The following is a 22,931-nucleotide window of genomic DNA, read 5'->3' on the forward strand; positions in this document are numbered from 1 at the left end:
ACTTATAGTGATTTTCATGCCAGAAAGATTAATGTCACTATCAGTCGCTCAGTTTTCCATCTATACTCAGGACTATTTTTTTTTAACCAGTGGTGTTTATTGTTTGGATGATTTATGTTTCACTTGTGCAGCCTTTTTTTTGGTTTTGCTTCTGGCATTTTGCTCTCAATACCAGACAGGAAAATCTAAATTATTCATAAAACTGTTGACACATCTGTCTGTGATCTGCCAGTAGTTTTCATTTCACAACATAATTTGATCAGTCTGCCTCTGAAAATTACTGGCTTGTCTGCATTGTCATTAAAGTTATTTGAAGCTCTAGTCTCACCGCTTCCTGCTGGTGTCTATAAAATAGCACCTTTCTTTGCATTTCTACGAGTTTATGTCCTGATTGTAACTGATTGTACTGTCTGCCTTTCTGGTGGTTTGGGCTGCAGTTAGGGATAACGAGCATTGTTTTTCTCAACACGGGTGAGATATATCCAAAAGTCCATTTACTTTGAAGTCACACTCTGTCCTCTCTGTGTTTGTAAGTGAGGAGCTCATCCCTCTCCTATGTAAACAGTGAGTGACCCCAAGCTGAGGGATAAAGGGCAGAAAGGCAAAAAAATCAACACTCACAGCTAGGTTTCATACCATTCGCCTAGTCTGCAGCATGCTCTGCATTACTGGATGTTATCGTTGGCTCAAAGTCCATTATCAGAGCAACAACTTAATTTATTGTCTTGCTTATCAGACAGTAATGTTTTACCCATTGCTGCATCGTGCTTCTATAATCTTTTATGTTCTTTGGATTGACTCATCCTTATTTATTGGGTTTATACATTAAGGCAGAGACTACACGTGTCAAATTTAGTCTGCAAACTCAACTAATGCAACCAATTGAGCCTGCAGCACCGTGAACTTCAGTACACTTGAAAACCAACCATGACCAAGATAAGAGAACAAGTGACACACACGTGCACACATACAAATCCAACCAAACTGCAGAAAATGTAATGGAAAATGTTCCCCAGAAAAATGAAGCTTGAGCTGTAATGTCTCATTTTGGAGAAACAGAAACAGAGAGAAGACGCATCAAGGAAGAAGTAAGGAAGGGAGGGAGGAAAACAGAGCATTTTGTGCTTCACAGCATGCATCAAAGCCTGTGGCACACCATCTAAAGATGAATCAATACATTGTTTGCCCTTCAGAGATTGCCTCTCAATCCAACCAACCTCATATTATATTCCTTTTCATGGAGGTTGAGCTTTCAACAAAATTTCAAAAAGAACTCAACTGACACCTGCTGCTTTAGGAATTATGTTAGTCCTATCCTGACAAATTGGGAGGCATTAACACAGCTAAGTACAAAAGATGTGTCAGAATACCTGAGCCCTCTCATTACTGTCTCACTAATTTGTATGGTACAAGCATTGTTTTGCAGTTTTTTTCGGGAACGACAGTTTGGTCGCATCAAGCTATTGAAAGTGCAGCGTTAATGAAGTGGCTGCCAGGAAGGAAGAACAGCAAACAATCTTGTTAGATGAAGGCAGATTTAACTGGTTTGGATTTCAAAGCTATCTTGCTCCTACTCTTCTGTCACAGTGAAAGGTAATGTAAGCTTGGGCTTTAGAGAAAAAAAAACAACTTCTATCCATGTTTCCTTAATATTGCCTTTAGTTGTCTTTTTGTCTGACCTCAAGGAGCTAGCATGACAAAGGACAAATGTCTTGGTTTTAGTACTAAACTGCAACATACTGCAAACACTACAGCCAATACCCAGCTGACTGTTTGGTGGTAAAAATTTCCTTAATGTACTGTTGAAAGACTAGTACCACCACTACTTGTCATACTGCTGTGAACTAATTAAAGCCAACCAGTTCAGTTTTGTGAAGTGCTCACAATAATATTTGTTTATGTCTTGCTTTACTTTTCTCCGGCACAGTGAATTACTCCGCCAAGGAACTCCACCGAGTTATGTGATGATCGGCGTGCATTTGTTTGTCTCTCTCTTAATCTGTCCATCTGTCTGTCTGTTAGCGACATTACTCAAAAACGGACTAGTGGATTTGGGTGAAATTTTCAGGGAAGGTCAGAAATGACACAAGGACCAACTGATTAGATTTTGGCAGTGATACGGCTTATAGTCTGGATCCATGGATTTGTTAACATTTCTGTATCATTGTGAGATGGCGGCGGCATGGCGTCACTGTAACTATGACTACAAGTGAACACTACATCAGCTGCCTGCTGACGATCACATGATTGCGATCCTACTACAGATTGACCGCTGCGGACTAATCTGGACTTATCCATCGGAAATTATACAAGGAACAATTGATTAAATTGTGGGGGTGTTTTTGAGTCCCATCAATTCCTGCTGTCCGCTTAATATGTAGGTCACACGATTTGGTATCTGTGCATAACGTACATATGCATAACACACACCTGTGCTCAACGGAAGGTCATTCTGTTTGTGGGTACATCTATATTAAATGGCCACATTCGATAGTGCTTTGATTTCTGCCACAAATTTTTTCAAGATTCCGGCCGTTGGAACTGATACGACTGAGCAACCTTGGTGGAGTACTGCGCTCTCTGAGTGCTTCTCTTGTATCTCAAAATGTCGCCGTAAAATGTGGAAGAATGTGGTATATTGGTGATAACTAAATCCAGTGCTGCCTGACTCAGTAAAAAAAACAAAACTGTACATGTTCACCAATACCTGATGGCTAACTCCATGAAACAGCAGTGTTTCAACTTCGAAACTGAAGTTTACTGATATTAGTCTCCAAAACACAGATTCAGACTTCCAGATTTTTATACATAGCAAACCTCTGGAACCAATCCTATCAACTTGCGGGGTGGGACTTTCTATATCATTCTTCTTCTTCTGGATCTGTTTCTGGTTTGTATGCATGACTTACTCAAAGATCAAATATCACAACTTGCCATTGTGTAGTGTAAAGTAGTCTTCCAATATTTAAGCAGAGCTGCAGGTGAGCTGGTGTGCTCATACTGCAATGACTAGTTAGAAGTAGGCGGAGAGAAAGCCACAGTGTTGAGCTACATCTAAGCCATTTTAAATCAGGATGGGATTATTTTCATAGAAGAACCTTTCAAAATGTAATTTTAATGCACAGATGACTTTTTAGGATTTTAATCAATGACTGAAGAGAGACTTTAAAAAGCAAGGCACTATTTGACTGTAACCTTTATGTTATATTGACTAGATGTTATTAGATTGGCTCATTTAATTCACTTGAGCAGCCTTATGTACATGTATTTGAACGTTCTGATTATATTGACCTATTTTTGAGTAACACTGTATTGTTTTCATAGCCATTAATAATTTTAATTCTAGACATTTTTGAAGTGAAAAATGATCAAATTACTGTGTGTAATAATGAAGCTGTCCCTTATCTGTCTTATCTGGCCCACTAATTCTGCCTTCATCAACTCTGCTTCAAGTGTGTAAAAATCCCAGATACACCTACTCATCACCAAACGACAGACATGAAAAATTTGCATATAGCTGGTGAACTGGAGCATTTAGCAGTTGAAGAGCCTAATACATTAGGGACTCAAAATGAATGCTAATGTTGCTTCGTGTCGGCTGGATGTGTGAATGGCAATTGTCTGATAACGTGGTCACCAATTTATAATGTGATAATATGTCAACATGTTTGTTGCTCGTTTCAGGGTCCCAAATGTCCAAACATAACAAGAGAAACAACGAATTAATAGATGAGGCCTTAACGGTACAGATTAAACTGAAAGGATCCACCGTCACTGAAGAAAAGTGATAAAAATAATCATGGGTGTCCTGATTGTTTTTCTGTGATGATTTTCTGGAAAAATGCATTTCTTTCCAAAGCTGATAAAATACAGATTTTTAATGTGTCTTGCTGACATTCATTTCATTGATTCTAGTTTCAAAGAAAACTAATTTAAATTGAAATTGACTTTTAGTTTCTTGGGGTCCCAGCTTGTTTTATTCATCATAATTCATGAAATAAATATATAATGCTGAGTCTTAACTGTATTGAATTTTCATGAAAATGCTTCACTGTATGCATACAGGATCCACATTTAAACAGAAATTATTTAATGTTTTTATTGAGCGCATAGCCTTTTCTTAGGTCTCCTGTCCCGGATTGGCCCCTAAACACACGGCTGTTGCAAACACTCAGACATGGCAAACAAGAAAAAAAAAAAAAAAAAACAAAACTGGCCAAACATGTCATCAATCATGAAAACTGTGAGTCAGGAGCACAACTGAGCTGTCTCTCCATTCATCTCTTGCTCTTTTTTTTTGTACTTTGTCTGTCTGCCCTTCTTTCCTTTTTCCTCTTTTTCTTTACTCCCTCCTTCCTTTCCTGTCTTTACTGTGATCTACAGGTTGCAATTTTCAGGCTCCCAGTCTCTATCGTTTGTACACAAAAGTACATTTAGTTGGACAGTTTATTTGGAATGTGAAAATGAGAGACATGAAAACCCTTGGATTCATTATTTTAGCTGTTAAAACAAGCAGCTTGACTTATATACAGTTAGGCACCAAATTGAAAAAACATCCTCTTTTGGATTAAGCAATAAGAATGTAGTTTATTTTCCACTTTTAATACAAAACAGCTGTGAGTATTTTTATTGAATGTACAATAAACTGGTAAAACGCAACCATTTCTCATACAAAAAGCTTTCCATCGTAAGACCTCCTAATGTGCTTGCATGAAGGGTTATAGATCTGTATAAAAGTCTTTGCAAGTAAATGTCCGTTCTTGCTTGATGGACACTCCGTAAACTTGCACAGCCCAAGCAAATTCTGTGGCTGGGTGAGCAGTAATGTTCCCGCAGAAGGTATTGATGATACAATAAAACTTCGAATTTTACTTGAAGGCTGGGGCTCTTATTGCTGAGAGAGAGATACACCACAGGTCATTGATGTCTGGTTAATTTATATCCAACACAAAGATGAATCCTCTACAGTGGCGATGGTGCTCAGATTATCAGGGTATAGGGGGCTGTAATGGCAGTTGCGTTATATCATAATTGTTGCCGTCTTGTCCATTATACGTATAGATTGTTTTACGTACTCAGGGCCATTGATTTTCTTCTTGTTTGGTGCTCTTACACTTATAGAGAAGAAAGAAGTGACCCAGAGTCTGGAGAACTACACCTCCAAGTGTCCAGGTGGAATGGAGGTCATCACCCTCCCTGATGGCCTGAAGCTGCCTCCGGTGCCATTTACAAAGCTGCCCATTGTCCGGTAAGACAGAGGTTGGAAATCTGGAGTGATTACAGCTTTAACGCACAGACGTTTGTCAGTTAGTTCACTGTGGCTGACATATTACTTTATAAAATGAATGAACGATTTCTGCATATATTATTTGTGGTTGGTTAATGTCAGTTGCTCTGAAATTAGGTGTCATTTCCTGATGCAACCAAACAATTTTTGTAATTTACGCTTTCTACTTTTCGCTGTAGTTCTCACTCTCCATATGCAGCAAAGATCTCACTTTGTAGGCTGTCACCCAGATTTGCAGCTTTAGCAGACTTCAGTAAAGAAAGGATCAGAATTTCACCTGATTTACTGGAGCTTGTCTGTATTATTAGTGAGAGTTGTTTGATTTGCAGGACTCCACACATACCTCTCATACACTACAGCTGCAACTAAAGGCTACTTTGATTGTTATTTGACTATTTGGATCATGAATCGCACACTATCAGCCTTTAAATTTAGCTTGAAGTTGTTTTGGGGCATGTGCTAACGGACCATACAGATAATGGAGATGTTTGTTGCGTACTTCTGTTGTATGGTCTAAGTGTTGGTTTGGTGATTTATGTGAACTGCTGCTACAGCTCAGCAGTTTCACCCAGGTTTATTGTACTTTGTTGAAAAATTCTTCAACTGGGACGGCACACAGCCCACTCTGATGTGCAATGTGAATGACAACACACAGAGAGAGCAGTAGTACTTCTATGGATGTGTTGATAGGCCACTGGCTGGTGCACTTTGGCAGTTAAGTGTCTCTTTTGATGGTGGGCTGACATCTACAGACTTATGGCAGTATTAAGGTAGTGTTCTATATGACGTGATGCACGGCTTGTCTGAGGATGAGCTGCACTCTATCTAACCATCATGACTCGGTGGAATGTTCAATACTGCTGGTGAGCTTTCCAACCATTGCATCTGTTTACAACTGATCTGCTCCACAGTAGCTGTAACTGTAATTTAAAATACATCTTACCCCATGGTTAGACCTGGTGGGGGTGAGCTCAGGCCCGGCAGGCTGCTGCAATACACAGGAAACCCTAGTTATTAGTGTTGGTTCATCTAGTGCTCTGTGCTGAGAAAAGCAGTGGATTTGGCCCATACATCCTGAGACTGTTAAAGGTGGTCCATGCTTTAGTATAATTACATCAGCCACGCTCCACTCACTTCATTCCAGATAGCAGTAATGCCTGTATGTCAGAGCGTTCCGAGTCAGCTAAAAACACACTATGACAAATTACCAGCTAACGCGCAAATATATTTGTTCCCAACTAATTTGGTCATCATATTTCTCGACTATGTGGATTACTCATTCCACTTCTAAATCACATTTTTGGTTGTTTGTTATCATTAACATTATATCATTGTTCAAGAGCCGTACTTTGATTGGCTGGTACTTTTGCAAACAGTTGAATCAGTGACAATTTGAAATGGACAGAAAACAAACCAGGTTTGGAAATGTAGTTGATACTATCATGATTTGTTTCCAGTGTGAGATCACACCAGTGGGAAGCAGAGACTGGCGTATTCAAATGCTGGCATTTAGCACCATGAACAAACACATAAAGAAGCACGTTGTGGCTGCGTGAATATCAGTTTCATGCCTTTACAGTGCTTAAAGAACTTATCTGACAGTGAAATCCACATCATAACAAGACAGGGCCGCCTCGAGGCAGCGCAAATGAGCTGGATTTACATAAACTCACTGGCGTTACGATTCCTGTGTTCATTATTGTACTTAAAAACTTTGAGGTTTACAAGGAATATGTGTTGGTTGGAAAATTGTTCCATCAGATTTATTTAGAGCGCTTGTAGCTTTCTGAGCGTGAAAATAATTTGATAAAAATGAATTCTTTTGCACACACTGCGTTGGTAGGTTACTGTGAAAGCAGAGCTGGAGGTCATTGAAATCATTACTGTCAAACTGTGAAGCATGTAATGATGCCATGAAATGTTTGATACATTAAGCAACAGCATCTCCATGTGCAACTGTGAGTTTTGATGTGCAGGAGTCCATATATAGCTTATTATAATTATACTGACATGATATCTGCGAATGAATGAATAGGCCCCCTGGTCCCTGAAAGTGTGGAGTACACACTTTCTTCAAGTGGCTACTTTTGTTTTTATATTGGTTTGCTGAACTTGTAACCTTTAACAAAGAGCAGTATTATAAATCTCGAGTAGTTTCTGGAAGAAAAACCCCATGAATATTCGTAACAAACACTTGGATTGCTCTGTGTAGGCACTTGCAACTTACTTACTTTAGTTGACCAAACAGCTCTGGTGTTCCCCTTACAATGTACAAGCGATGCTCATTAACAGTGGTTGCTAACTTACTTGCACTTGTGGAAAATACCGCTAACTCTTGTCATTGTGTCTGTGATAACCACACTAGATCTGTGAGGCTCCTCAATCTGCCTGTCAGTCTGCGGCCCCACAAAGTGAAAGGCCTGCTGGGACAGAATATGTCCACTGCCAGCCCCTTCATCTACTCGCCTATCATCATGCACAACAGAGGAGAGGAGCGCTGTAAGAAGATAGGTGAGTCCTCTAGTGCGTTTCATTTCTGTACAAGCACATGGCTGTTGGTGGAAGTGAAAATTTAGTCCATCGGAGACTCTGTACTCTGCCCTCTAGCCCACTGAATTTTAAAAGACTGAAGTTGAAGAGCATCTGAAGGTGTTTACGACAACATCGTCCTTCACCTGGAGTTGCAGAGTTTAACATTTACGCTGCCTTCAATCATTGGTTCAGTCATCAGCATAATCTGTGCCCCCAATATTGCCACATAAACTGTTACAGGAAAAAGAAGAAATTCACAATGCAGAGATTCCACTGCTGCACTGCGAAATCAGCATTCAAAGACAAATTTAGGAGCGATAGTAGCTGTCATAGAGGGTCGCCTATAATATTTACGAAACAAAGAAAATGTTAATAATACAGCTGCTAATGATGTGCCATCAGAGCAGGGTCATCCTGTGAAAAAAAAAAAAAAATTAAGGGATGTTTAGACTCTAAAAGGGATCTTTCTGAAGCAAAGTGGTCCATGACTAATATAAAAGCCTGTTACTGGGACAACAATCACAGATATTAAACAAGGGAAAATTATAGCTTCTTGTGCTTGATATCATATTGATGGGGGCAGCTGTGGGTGATACTGGTAAGTGAATGACAACGGGCTCTGAGGCAGCTGTTGGAGAGCAATCATTTTTGTAGCGACTACTGTAATGTTCATATTCAATCATATCGTGCTCTTTCTTTTCGTTGAAAGTCAACTGCATGCGAGGAGAATGTGTTTGTACACGACGAGAAAAGTTACAATTTGTTTTTAAACCACTCGTGTGTGCTACTTGACAAAAAAATGTGTTTGAATGACTCGTTTCTGCATGAGACGTGAAGCAGCTAAAGTAAATGTTTGGCATCTGGTGAGGTTGTCTCTGACCTGCACTGTGGCCATCTTAGGTTCACTTGCATTCAGGTCAAGAAGATTATACTTTTTCTCATTTTACACTCATTGGATTCTGATGCTTGTATCACTGTCAGCAGGAGGGTCTTATTCCATGGGAATGCTGTAGCTCTTTTTATGTTGATCTTGATAATGTCCAAGGATGGCAGCAACATGACAGATTCCTTATGGGCATGATATTACACAGGCTTTTGATAGACCTCCGCTCCAGTAAGTACAGTCTCTCCACTCCAGGCTTATCTGGTGCCTTGTCAAACTAGACGAGCACACCACTGGTTTTACAATTCTACAGAGAATACAGCTGAATGAGATCGACCAGCTGTTGTCATTTCTCTGATTATATGCCTTCAATTACAGTGTGCAAAATCTGAAATTTGATTTAATTCTATTTGTATCTTCACGTCTAAAAGGTTTCCTAAAATTACAAAATGGTCTTAATCATAGGTAATTTGCTCAATATCACAAAACAATTTTTAAATGAATGTGTTCCCTGATTGACTTTGGGTGTACATGAGCTCAAGTCAGGCACAGTTACTCTACTGCTTTCTGCCTGCAAGGCTGTAATTCTGGGTTGGCACTGAACAGAGATTTGCATAAAGACCATCAGGTAGCTGCTCGACAGAAGTACTGAAAAGTACAAATTTGTTAGTGAAAACTGAGACAAACCACAGTAAACTGGCTGTGATGATGATCAGATAGTAAACAAGTGGATAATAATTTTCTATTAAAGACATCCTCCAGAGAATATCACATTATTTACCTTGTTAACACGCCCTTACTGTTTTTTTTTTTTTTATTTCTATGCAGGAACACACACTATGAAGGAAATAAGCAGTCAGTGGCGTGGTTTAGCATTTTCACCTTAAGACTGAAGTGAACTGATGATCTCGAAAACTCAGTTTGAGACTTCCATTCCTATATAACAAACCTAAGAAACCAGTCATGTTTACTTGCAGGCTAAGGCTTTCTGTATCAATATTTTTCTTCAAAATTGGTTTCCAGTTCAAACATGTATGACTGAATTATTCCAATATCATAGCTTGCCATGATGTAGCTTTGAGTAGTTTTGCAGTGACTGAGCAGAGTTGTAGGTAGACTTGTGCAGCAGTAAGTCATGAGAGAGGCCGGGTTCGATGTAGATCTACACATTCTAGAGCAGACCTGGGCATCGTACAGCCCGCGGGCCACATCCGGCCCGCCGGATGACCCTGACTGGCCCGTATGAGGTCCATCCATCCATCCATTATCTATACACCGCTTAATCCTCACTAGGGTCGCGGTGGGGGGGCTGGAGCCTATCCCAGCTGACTCGGGCGAAGGCAGGGGACACCCGAGACAGGTCACCAGTCTGTCGCAGGGCCACATACAAAGACAAACAAGCACTCACACATTCACACCTACGGGCAATTTAGAATAATCAATTAACCTCAGCATATTCTTGGACTGTGGGAGGAAGCCGGAGTACCCGGAGAAAACCCACGCATGCACAGGGAGAACATGCAAACTCCATGCAGAAAGATCCCGGGAAAGCCGGGACGCGAACCAGGGACCTTCTTGCTGCAAGGCGAAAGTGCTAACCACTACGCCACTGTGCAGCCCCCGTATGAGGTCATTGGAAAATATTAAAAGTCAATGCAAATATATATCATCACAATACATGCAAGCAGTACGCCTGCACTGCTTTTATTTTGAAAGATCTGCTAAGTTACCGTTTTTTCGCGCGTGACCTTAGGCCGTAAGGTCACGCGCGACCTTACGTTTTTTAGCGCGTGCTTTCAGTACTTAGCATAAGGTTTATGCACTGATTGGTTTGTTGGTCAGCCTCAGCCCGGGAAGCTAACGGCAAAAAGAAAGATTGATTCCGAATGCAGAGTTTATAACAAGACATGGACTTCCAAGTATTTCTTCACTGAAGTCAGAGGTAAATCTGTGCCTAGTTTGTGGCGAACAGATCGAGGTGCTCAAGGATTATAATCTGAATCGACATTACGAGATCAAACATGGCGGAGGAGTACAAACTTTTGACTGATGCAGAGCGGGGAGGATATCTGAAGGTTTGCTAGCTAAACTGCTAAAGCAGCAATGACTTTTTACCAAAGCTCACACATAAAGGGATGTCAGTAAGCCATTCTCTGATGGAGAGTTTGTCAAAGAAAGTCTGGTGGACTCTGCAGCGTTTATATGTCCGGAGAAAAAAAAAAGGAGCGTTCGTTAATGTGGCCCTTTCCAGGCGAACCGTAACGAGGCGGGTGGAGAGCAGCGCAGAAAATCTGGAGCTTCAGCTGCGCAACAAAGTGAACGATTTTGACGTTTTCTCCTTGGCTCTGGACGAGAGCTGTGATGTTCGTGACACAGCCCAGTTACTCATCTTTGTATGTGGACTAACAAAGAACTTTGAGATGACGGAGGAGCTGGCAGCTGTGCAGCCAATGAAGGGAACCACGACGGTGAGTGATTTGTTCACTGAGGTAAATACATGCATGAACAAGCTGGGACTAAAATGGGAGAATTTGGTTGGTGTTACAACTGATGGCTGTCCAAATTTGACAGGGAAAAATGTTGGACTTTTGAAATGGATGCAAGATAAAGTGACTGTAATAAACCCAGAACAGAAACTGATATTTTTACATTGTATTATACATCAGGAGGTGCTGTGTAAGTCAGTGCTAAAAATCAACCACGTGACTGATGTAGCTGAAGTAGTTAACTTCATCAGGGCAAGAGCATTGAATTACAGACAGTTTGTTGTCTTTTTGGAGGAGATCATAGTGAACATGGTGACCTTGGTTACCAGACAGCTGTCAGATGGCTCAGCCTGGACAAGATGCTTAAATGAGTGGGATCTGAGAGCAGAGATTCAACAGTTTTGTGAGAAGAAAGGCAGGGACATCACCGAGCTCTCAGATGCAGACTGGATATCAGACCTTGCTTTTGCTGTTGATATGACTGCACTAATGAATGAACTAAATACCAAGCTGCAAGGCAAGGGCCTCTTTGCACATGAAATGTACAGCCTGGTGACCACTTTTATGAGAAAGCTGAAGTTTCTCTCAAGCCAGTTGGAGGGCAGCATTCTCATCCACATGCCCACACTGAAGGAAGTCACACCATCAAAAATATCTACAACTCAATAGGCAGCAATCACAGTTTAAATGAAAAAACTAAATCTTTCATTAAATAGTTGTGCTCTGTGTTCCACATTTTCATTGTACCATTGTAATGTTTCATTTACTGTTTTTATTGAGGTGTATATTGAGCAGAGCTGTAAGCGTATTGGTCCGGCCCTTAACAACCGTCAAAGTTTCCCATGTGACCCCGTGTGAAAATTAATTGCCCACCCCTGTTCCAGAGGAAGCAATTGTCATTTTCAGGCAAGAGGGGATTACTTTCATTGAAAAAAAGAACTAAATGTGATACACAGAGACTAGTTTTTAGGGTTTTAACCAACAACTAGAGAGGAACTTAAAGTTACTCTCAGTCACCATATATATTTTATTTTAGTCAGTTTCAGGATCATACTGAAATTCCAAGTCAAATTCTCATTTCTTTGTCCTGTGGAGAAACATAGATTGTCTGTACAGGACTTTAATGACAGGTCTGGGCCACTTCTGAGTTTCATTTGTACCAAAGAGAAAACTGGTGCCACAGACTCTTTTAACTCACTCATACATGCCACTTACAGACCAATCTGTTTGAACAAGTGGTTCCTGCATGAGGTGGAATATAGGGGTCTGCAAGTGATTTCAAAAACACGGCCAATATCAGCCTGGCATTAACTGTACCGTATACAGTCCCTGGTGCAGCTCATTTCTTTGACCAGGGTCTACATGTTGAAAGTCAGATATTTCTCTGGTGGACTATTGAGTTGTGAGGCTTTGGAGATTAAATTCAAACATGCCTTTCTCTCAGTCCCTGTACCTCTAGAGGACTGGCTGCCAGCTAATGAAGTTACGGTTCTCTTTTAACTCATTCAAGGCATCTCCCAGCACGCAGTGACTGTAGAGAGAAAGTCTTTGAATAATGGGTTAACACAATGGCTACGTGTAGGCACTTTCCCACATACAAACCTCAGAATTTTTTTGATGTCCTCCTAACACAGCTTGGATTTCCTGCCTTAAACACACACACTTTTTTTTTCACTTTTATTTTTTAAGCTTTGGTGTGAAACATGCACTGTTTGGGTATTCTTGAGGACTTGATATGTGCCACAGCTGTAAACTTTTACGGCTTTACACTAAGCCATCACTTCACACTCATTCATTTTACTGATGGGGAGGCAAAGTCGTAACTTTTCTTTGCTCAGCCTTGGAAATTGAGGTGTGTAGACACGGAGAGCATGTGTGTGTGTGTGTGTGTATTTGTGTGAGTGTGTCTGTCCGTTTGCATTTTCTTGTGCTTTTAGTTGCATGCTATGAATCAGATTGATGTTCAGCCATAAAACAAGGGGTCCCCTAATGGGAGATTGTTTTCTATATAATTGCGCTGAGACTCAGTTTTAACAACTGTCTAGTCTATAGCTGTCCATTCACTTTGATGTAGGTGCTAGGCTATCTATTACAGTGTTATATGGACACACTGGGAGGGAACTTTTACTTCATTTAGTCCTCACTGGAAAAGCTAAGACAGTGTGGACGGTAAGTGTTTGAACAGTGGCACGCTTTTTATTCTTTTGGTTCTGTACTCCAGTATATTGAATCTGAAGTAAAATATTAACTGTGAGGTTCAAGTGTTGACTTCCAGCTTAAAGGGTGCTCAGGGCTGTTTATATCCGTAGTGAGTTAACAGTGTAGGATCTGTCTTAAGATTTTAGAACAATATAGCAAGGAAATGATCCTCTACATGTAGAGTTTCAAGGGCCAAAATGATACAATGAGCATCACTCGCCAAGTCATTCAACCTCACTTCAGTAGCGCAATGCTACACCAGACTGAAGGCAAAAACAGTCATAAGTGTTACTACAGTGCTGCTGTTCTGTGTAGCATCAGTATCTGGATTTCTACTAATAATCTTTTTACACATGGTGGGTAAGCATCGGCCATGTATTTAGAGAGAGGATGCAAATGGACCAGTCTGTCCTGATGGCTGTATTTGACCCAGTGGCCACCCATATCAACGATAAAAATAGTTTTTGAATCAGTGTGCTTTTTACATTTTTCATTTTTGATGAAGTCTCCTAGAGCCTGAAGGAGATATTTTTATGTGCATGACATCATCCCAATGTAAATTTTATGGGCTGGGTGAGACCTAGCGGACATGTCCAGGTGAAGAACGACAGCTCAACATGTGCAGTGGTCCTCACAATGTAGAACCAAACCAAGAAATAAGAGATTTTTTTTTTCTGGTTATTGCGTTAGGGAAGCGATCTTTATTCAGATGATTGAGTACCGTCTTGGCGAGTAGTTTCCAGGTCTTAAAAGATGTTTAAGTTGGCAAGACAGGCAGTTGAAGAATGGCTGACTTTGTGCCATACAGTCACAAAAAAACTGTCTCCATTTTAGGAAATGAGTAGTAATACAGTTATTGTTTCCACAGCTTTCTTGACTTAGCCCCTCCCAAGACAGATATAATCACTGTAAAGAAACACAAATAAACTAGGATCTTATATTTCCTCTACAGAAGAATGGTATTGAAGAAGCAGCCAGCCATGTTTGTATTGCATCCGTTCCTCCTGTCCTGTTCCTGATGTTTATTTTTATTATAATTATTTTTTAACAAAACTGATTTGCTAAGCTGTCAATATGACACAAAACATATAACTTCAGTGAAGGTTAAATTAGGATTATTTAGTCAAACTAGTATTTATAAGGTCAAAGATCACAGTCGTTCAATCCAGTCAGCGTGTCTCTACTCTGACATCTCTGTGTATCAAGCAGTTGTTTGTGTGTCATATTTATCTTAAGCTGTTCAAATTTTCCTGCTTACAGTATTAGCAAAATGTCCTTCAGAAATATGCCTCCATTTGAGGCATTAATTACTGTAATTTCAAACAAGCTGCAAAGCTCGGCTTTGGTTATGTTTGAGTGTATTCTCTCCTGCTCTGGGGTTGCTTCATTTCACATGCATGAATTTTGCTTCAATGCCCAGGCCCTCTGTGCATATATTATTCAGTAAGAAAGATTAATGTTGCTGATAGTTTTGTCGAATATTTCTTTGTAGGCTGCAGTAACACCAGTAAACATCTTCAGTTCAGTCTCTGGTCAATAAAATATGATTTTCACAGCGTGAGAGACAGTTTGACAAAATAATTTGCCCTTTAAGGAAGCAAACGCAATCACAGGCAATGTTTAACAAACCATGCAGCCATGCATTGACTAAGAACATTCATTATTGCTTTGTACGATGAGGTTTCCAAGAGCTGAAGCCTTTGGAGATCTGTGTGGAATATCAATGGCCACTCGAGGAGTTAGGATTGAGGCAACACAAATAAGATGGCAGCAATCCACTTTGTTTTTCTATTTTCTGAGGTGTATTTCACACTTAATTGGCTGGCTATGAGAGCATGCCTGTGAGCCAGACCTTAGGTTGTGTGGGGCTTTCCAGACATTCATATTATAGATATCTTTCTTTTGACTGGCTTAATTTCCCAAGGTGCATGGCTGCAGTTTGCTTTCCATAAATCCCTTTTTCCTGCCAGGGTCTGAGGTAGGATTTTCAGGCCATCTTTTGCAAGTTTATTTACAGCAATGGACTCTCCAAATGGACTAGAATGTGTTGCATTTGAAAATGGAGATGGGTCTACAGTGGGACTAAAGTAGCTTCTCTGTATAACAAAACCTTTCAACATCTCATTCAGGAAAGATGGATGCTGCAGTGTAGAGGTGGAATCTGCCTATTTTTCCAAGTACGACTAAGATTTTTCTCTCAGGAAATCAATGACTGCAGCTTCTCTGAACTTTTTCGTACATGTTTGTATCTTTTAAAAATCTTCTTCATTACAGAACTTACTATACACCGCTAACCTACCTTTTCAAACAGTTTTTCTCTGCAGAGAACTTAATTTATTCTTAATATAATTTGATCTCATTATCTCTCCTGGTAGCTCATCACAACAGCACAACAAATTTCATTCTCTGAACTAATGGTGAACTATTGAAAATTCTGTCAGGCCTTTTAGCAGCTTCCTTATCAACTCAGATTATTGGGACTTTTTTCTCTCTAACATGGCATGTCCTCACTTGAGCATTACACTCATATGATAACCGATATACTCACTGATTTACATGGTGATAACTGCAATTAAAGATGAAATGATTACTGTGGTAATAACTTTACAAAGTAGTCAAACTGAATCTCACTTAGAACAAATGCAGTAGAAGAATGATGGACCAACGATGTGGGAGGTGGTGACTGTCACACAGGAGGTCAGGAGGACACACAGGAGGTGGACTGATCACTTCTTCAGTTGTAGAGCTGGTAGTTAGAGCTAACCAGCCATGAAAAGCTACTGTCAGACTCCTCCAACAAAGACAGGAAGTCCGCTGGAGCTTGGACTGTCACTCGAAGCACATTTATGGCCCTCTGAGAAAGTCACCTTGGGGGCTTATGCTGCAGGTGTACTAGCAGCTCTACCACTAGTTGTGTGTGTGTCTGTGAGAGATTGCCAATAGCCTGTTTGTCATGGTTAAGTTTGCGATAGACATCACAGTGCCTTGCCAATTTTGTCACGGTTGCCAAGGTGCCACGGAATTCGACTTAAAAATCAAAGCTTGTTCTGAGCACACACTATGTGTATTGTTGAAAAAACACCTGTTTTAGCAGCAAATGCAACAAGAACCTGTCTGAATATGTGTGCAGTGCCACAAAAGTGTCCGTAGATCCTTTTTAACCTGTGCAAAAGAAAACAAAGTGTAAAAATGACAGGTTGTAGTTTAATGTGGGTTTATGTGCCAGTCTGTATCTTGGCAGGCTGTGCTAAAGTGCTGGAATCACCAGTGTTTACCTGGAAACTCCAGTAAGTTACTGATTAGGGCCAAGAAGTAGTCTGACATATGGGGGTGCCCATTGCTTATGGCTAAATATGCACACAGTGGCCCACAACATCCCCAGGAAATATGGTAAAAATGCTCCATAAAACAGCATTAGGTAAAAGAAATAGTGTGGCACACAGTCACATGTTTTGGTCTTTGTTAAACCCTCTGAACTCACCTGTAGAGAATTATCTGTCGTGAGTTATTGTGATATTTCTGGATATTTTTTTTGCTCTGGTCACATTTTTACTCATTGTGGGCTTATTTTTCACCACAATATGAAGTCTTCTACCCCTATGGAAACCAATAGGGAAAAAGTACTGGAAAAAGTATTGTGGTTAAGTAGAACGACTTAAACATTGCTTATTACTAGCTACTTAAATTTGTACAACCTCTACAAAGGAGGCATTTTTCAATCACGTTAGCATTAACAATGTATTTTTGTCATGTGACTCGTGGTTTTCGGTTGCGCCAAGGAGCTCGAAATTTTTTGTCTTCTACAGGATCTGCTGCAACCTGGGAATTTTTTTTGCAAGTTTTTCAATAACATGCAGAATGAACTAATTTTGATGATTTATTACAATATAGACCTTAGATTTGGTTAATTTTCTAGATCAAAGTGGACCTCGCAGATGGTTAGTTCAAGGACCATTTTTTTTTTAAAAGGGTCCTTTCAATCCTATCAGCAGGTTTTTGAGTTCAGAGGGTTAAAGACATTTGGTGCAGTTTATCTAAACTGTAGCATAAAATGGATAAGGCATTAGTGCAGGCATTCAGTGATTATCTGGTCTGGCTCTAAATGAATACAAGAAAATAATCACTAAGGTTTATACATTTACACTGCCCAAGGCATGTCCAGCCTCTCGCCTTGTGTCAGCTGGGTAAAGCTTGAGGCCCCATGACCCTTTACAGGATAACAGCAGGCACAACTGATGAATATTTGGATGGATGTTATTTAAATATTTTTTTTTTTTGAAATGTGCATAATCTGTTCCTCACTGGTTCCTTTGATCTTTAATCACAGTGTAGGATTTTTAGGAGATTAACTACAAACGGATTTTAATACCACTGATGTCCTATTGTAATGCATTTATGCATTTGTCTTTCTCAGACTTCCAGTGGGTTCAAGGAGATGTTTGTGAAGTGCAGCTGATGGTCTACAACCCTATGCCTTATGAACTTCGTGTGGAGAACATGGTGGGTTTATTTTGTTATGTCTAAACTTCAAGTGTCACGTGTTTTGAAGGAGACTTAAATGATGAGCTTAAATATGAAACCAGGGCTTTGTAGAAACGGGAGGCTGCTGACATGGTTTTCTTGCAGTAGTAAAACAAACAGTCCCTCTGCACCCACAGAACAATGTCAACTTGACAAGTGATAGTGGTTTGTAGGCATTCTTGATTGCCTAATTAAGGTACATTAAAAGCCTTTTTGACAGTTTAATACTGTAATGATTGTATAAGTTGGTCAGAACAATATCTTCACACTCCTGACAATAAGAAAACATCACCAGCAAAAGCACACCCCTTGTAATTTCATTCATTTTAGTGCTTCACACACCATCCTGTCAGACCAGATAGATTCTGTACTGAGTTAATGCAGGAACATTCACTCTCCTTTTCTTTGTGAAATAACATTTTAAACGAGCTATCAGACATCAGGAAATCAAATTTAACTATGTTGTTTAGTAGCTGCTCGGTGACTGCAGTTTTTTGAGTTCAGAACCGAATATTTCCTTATTAAAGAACCTCCAGCTGAAACGTAGACCTGCAGTTCTGAGACATCCATTTCTAATTTATGTACTTTGTCACTCCCTTACCACTCCTTTTCAAATGCATACACATGGACACCAGTTGAGCTACTTTATCTGGTTCAAGGGTGCAAAATATTACCAAATAAATTGCTTTTCTTCCTGCTTACTGCTGTGTCTGTTTATAAATGCAGTGGTGTGGGACAGGCTTGAAATGCAAAGCAATCATGAGGCTAAATAGAAAGGCCAGCAGGGAAAAGCCTACTTTTAGCTGTTAGATAGCAGTCACACGCAGAAGTGCACACAATGTGCCACCTGTCAAAAGTGATGTTTCCCTTAATTATTTGGAAAGTCGAGAACAAATTACCGTGAAAGTTTTGTGACAGAGTGTGAGTAGAGACAGTGGCCTCTTAATTGTGGTGGCTGTCTCAGAACTGGTGCCAAATAGACTTGGACAGGTCTTGCTGGTTGATTTAGCATCCCTGCATCGTCTGATAACGGCACATGCTGTTACAGACACAGGAAATGTTGGCGACCTCCAGTTCAGAACATCTGGGAAGTGTTTAAACTAGAGGAATAATCACCAGTCAGCTGCCTCTGAATTTGCTTTTGTGTATAATACAGCTCAAATGAGACAAATTTCTATCTAATAAATGTCTGATCAATGTCATCTTGCAACATGACAACATGACAAAGTGTGGCTGTAATAGAGAAAAGTGTTTCATCTCTCCCGGTATATCAGGCTGTAGTTGACTACCTAAAAAATAAAACAAAACATAAAATCCTTGTCCTGAACAATAGAAACTGACTTCTCTGACCGCGGCAAATTATAAAGATCAAGTTTTTGTTGTCACAGTCACTTTGGTTTTGTCTTCGAATATAGTTTCATTTACATGTGCATTTGTGCAATAATTACTTGTTGATTCAGCTCAACATTTAGTTAGAATTACTCACAATTACCATGAGAAAGAATGGAACTTGAGTGTCATAGTAATGCTTGGCGCACATTTGTATACACTGAGGTAAACATATTATGAAGACCGATCAAAGTACTGCAAATTAACATCTTTGCTAATTCCTTCACCCATTTTCACACTCCTGCTTCTCTATTTAATGAGTCACGAAGTGTCAATATTACATAGCCTGCCACATCTAAATAAACTGCAGAACCTACTGTTTCTAATGACAGTGGCTGTTTCTCAGTGCAACAAAGTGTTGAATTATTCTGTTGGGACATTACAGTAAAATATTCCAACTATAATGCAGTTTTTCCAAACAGAAATGGGAGATTGAACAGTATAAGAAATTGCTATCAAACATGTCTGATGTTTAAAGTTAGAGTTAAAATCAGGTAGCTATCATTATCATGTTACTGCCTGCAGCACAAGATATTTTTGCCAACCAACACTCAACATTAACCACAGACATTAACACTGATCGTTAAAATCTCACCTTGAGTTCTTGCTGAAGAATAGACAACCCACATTAATTGCATCTCCTTCAAGCCATTTTTCATTTAGACTTGTTTAGTCTTCTGCGTAATTTTTTCACTGCAAAATATTATTATCATTACAGAAAGTTGTTGCTCCACAGTCTCCATTTTGTTTCACTATACTTCCTCATTTAATCTCATGTGGTGAAAAAATATCCTGTCATGTGTAATGTAAAACTATTTTAAAATATTGAAGTGTCTGCATGTCTCAGTTTAAAAAGAAGAATAACTGTGGCCTTTAACCTCATCATCACTATCGTTCAAAAGTTTGGGATCAATTTGAAATGTCCTTATTTTTGAAAGAAAAGCAGTTTTTTCCAGTGAAGTTAATGTCAAATTAATCAGAAATGCAGTCTAGCCATTGTTAATGTGGTAAATGTCTATTCTAGCTGGAAACGGCTGATTTTTAATGGAATATCTCCATAGGGGTACAGAGGAACATTTCCAGCAACCATCACTCCTGTGTTCTAATGCTACATTGTGTTAGCTAATTGTGTTGAGAGGCTAATTGATGATTAGAAAACCCTTGTGCAATTATGTTAGCACATGAATAAAAATGTGAGTTTTCATGGAAAACATGAAATTGTCTGGGTGACCCCAAACTTTTGAACGGTAGTGTATCTGGTACAACCTGAATTCAAAATCTGTTGTGATTTTCGTCCTGTAGTGTAGTGCCTGACATGCAAATGAAATTAAAAACAATATACAGAGGGTCTTCAACTTACGTTGGAATTCCCTTCCTATGTCACGATGTAACGTGATTTTCGCTGTAAGTCAGACTTTCTTAATAAATTTATGGGCGATGGTGACATAACCACAAAACGCCGTAGGTCGAGGACGTCGTAAACTGAGGACCTGGTGTATAAAACATTAATGGATTTCAAAGATAATGATTAGTTCCATCAAAGTGTCACAAACATTTGCTGGGGTCTGTTGGAGTTATGGCAAGAGTCAGAAATTTCGATCACATTGTGAGTCAACAAGATACAATTATTAACAGGATCAACTGCAGATGGATCAAGATTTTATGCGCACACCAAACACCCGGCAATAAGTTTTTGTATCGGCATTATTTGAGCCATGAGGTCCATTGAGGCCTTAAAGAACCATAATGTTCAGTACCCGGGACAAAGTTTTCAAGAGTTCCCAGTGTAATTTATGGAGTTGCCGGTTTGCCAGTTTTTTTGTAAGCTGAAACAATCAAGCAGACAAGGTCAAGTAGTAATAATGAGGCCATCAACCCCTCCCACCTACAGGTGAATTGATCAGGTCTCAGATGGAGGCTGAAGCCCTTTACATCTCGTGGCAGCTGGGAGCCTCAGGTGGTGTTGTAGAGTCACGCAGGTAGCGACAGACAGGATGATGCAAGCTGCCAACAGCTCCTCTGTACCGCAGACAAAGTGAATGCCAGTAGACCGCAGCAACCATCTATCCACTGTACATAAACCACCTCTCTGAAACACACGGGGAAACAAACACACACACACACACACACAAGGTCACTTTTCCTTCTTCTGTCACCAAGGTGACCCTGCAGTTTGGCAAGACAGGCGCTCCTTCTCAGTCACCACACGACTTCAGTGCTAATACCCAGCTTTGCTTGGTGCTTTATTGATTTTCTATTAAAGTGGTGCTTTTTACTACAACCTCAACCCTCTACCCTTATATTTTCAGATGGGCCACTGTCAGACTCTTCTGTCATCCTTGCCAGAAGACATGTTTTGGATATTTATTTACTTTTTACTCAAAATAGCATGTGATACATTTTGCTTTCTCTTTGATTCACTTGAGTTAGGTCAGACAAGATTTGCAGTAAATTTGGATTGATTGAATGTCTGTCTTGAGAATCTGTGCTAATGTTGTTTGGCTTTCTCTGCACGACTGTTTTGCTTCCATCAGCTGTGCAATTATGTGCCAGGAGAAAGAAATCATAAATAATAATCATACCATTATGGCATTAGTTAAAACAAAAGGTTAACTGCACACTGTCACTAGAATGAAGTCAATGCACACCAGCTAATACCATGCAATTCACTTTGCCCGTGCTTCAATCGTTATTGTTAGTGAAACAAGCTAATTAACCTTTTCAAGGCAGAACGCAAATGAAGTGTTTCCAATAGGTTAACGCTGATACTTCTGCTATCCACTAAAGGCATGTAATGTCCTAAAGTGAAAGCAAGGAGCGCTTAAATCACAGCAGTGGCACCTCAGAGGCTCAGCTCTTCGGCAGCCTTCTCTCTAGTGAGGTAGTGTCTGCTGGTAGGGATTGATGCAATCATTACGTCACCTCAGTCTGCCTTGTTGCACAAGGCAGTGTACTGGGAATGTAAATACAGTTATTCTGAGGGGGCATGATTACGTGTTTAAACAGGACTTTAAAGCCACATGCAGGATTTTCTGACTACAGATAAAGCCAGTTTGACACGTGCTGTTTTTTTTTTAGTTGTATTCATTGATAAAACATGTTTTTATATCATAGACTGCTGCAGATCCCACAGTTGATGTCACAGACTCTAACACCACCACATACTGACAGAAACAGCATGTCTGTCCTGCTTACATGTACATACAATATTGTCTGATCAAAGAAAATTTGCAGAAACACCGGGAAAAAAAGCTGCACTAACTGAAGAAGTATGAAACTCAGAGTTAAATTTCTACCCTCTTTCTGCAGTGAATATCAGCAATTAAAACTGACTTGTTGGAAAGAATACTATTCAATTTTCTTGACAACTTACAGTTCAGAGTTTACAAGACTTTGCAGTGTTCATGTTAGAAATGATGATTTCCATGTTTTATTTTTTTCAGCTACAGGGAGATTCTCATTTAGCCCTTTGACCCAGAATAAAACTTTTCAACAACTGAATGGATTGAAGCTACAGATATTCAAGGTTTCTAGAGAATAAGTTTAATGGGATTAATTAGCATCATTAGGTCGAAATCTGGGGCTGCACAGTGGCGTAGTGGTTAGCACTTTCGCCTTGCAGCGAGAAGATCCC

At 39.8% G+C, this 22,931-nt stretch overlaps 1 protein-coding gene across 6 annotated transcripts in view; it reads left to right on the forward strand.

The window, feature by feature from the left end:
• The window catches only part of trappc9 (trafficking protein particle complex subunit 9), a 267,319-nt gene that overhangs the window by 27,024 nt on the left and 217,364 nt on the right, over positions 1 to 22,931 (forward strand). For all 6 annotated transcript variants that reach the window (XR_008604175.1, XM_055018005.1, XM_055018009.1 and 3 more), the window contains 3 exons: positions 5,122 to 5,248; positions 7,653 to 7,798; positions 17,802 to 17,887. Coding sequence is in view for 5 of the 6 variants with exons in the window: in XM_055018005.1 (XP_054873980.1) it covers positions 5,122 to 5,248; positions 7,653 to 7,798; positions 17,802 to 17,887 (359 nt within the window). In the remaining variant the exon portion in view is untranslated. The remainder of the gene's footprint in view (positions 1 to 5,121; positions 5,249 to 7,652; positions 7,799 to 17,801; positions 17,888 to 22,931) is intronic.

The sequence above is a fragment of the Amphiprion ocellaris genome, chromosome 15 (assembly GCF_022539595.1).
Source record: "Amphiprion ocellaris isolate individual 3 ecotype Okinawa chromosome 15, ASM2253959v1, whole genome shotgun sequence".
Taxonomy (NCBI): domain Eukaryota; kingdom Metazoa; phylum Chordata; class Actinopteri; family Pomacentridae; genus Amphiprion; species Amphiprion ocellaris.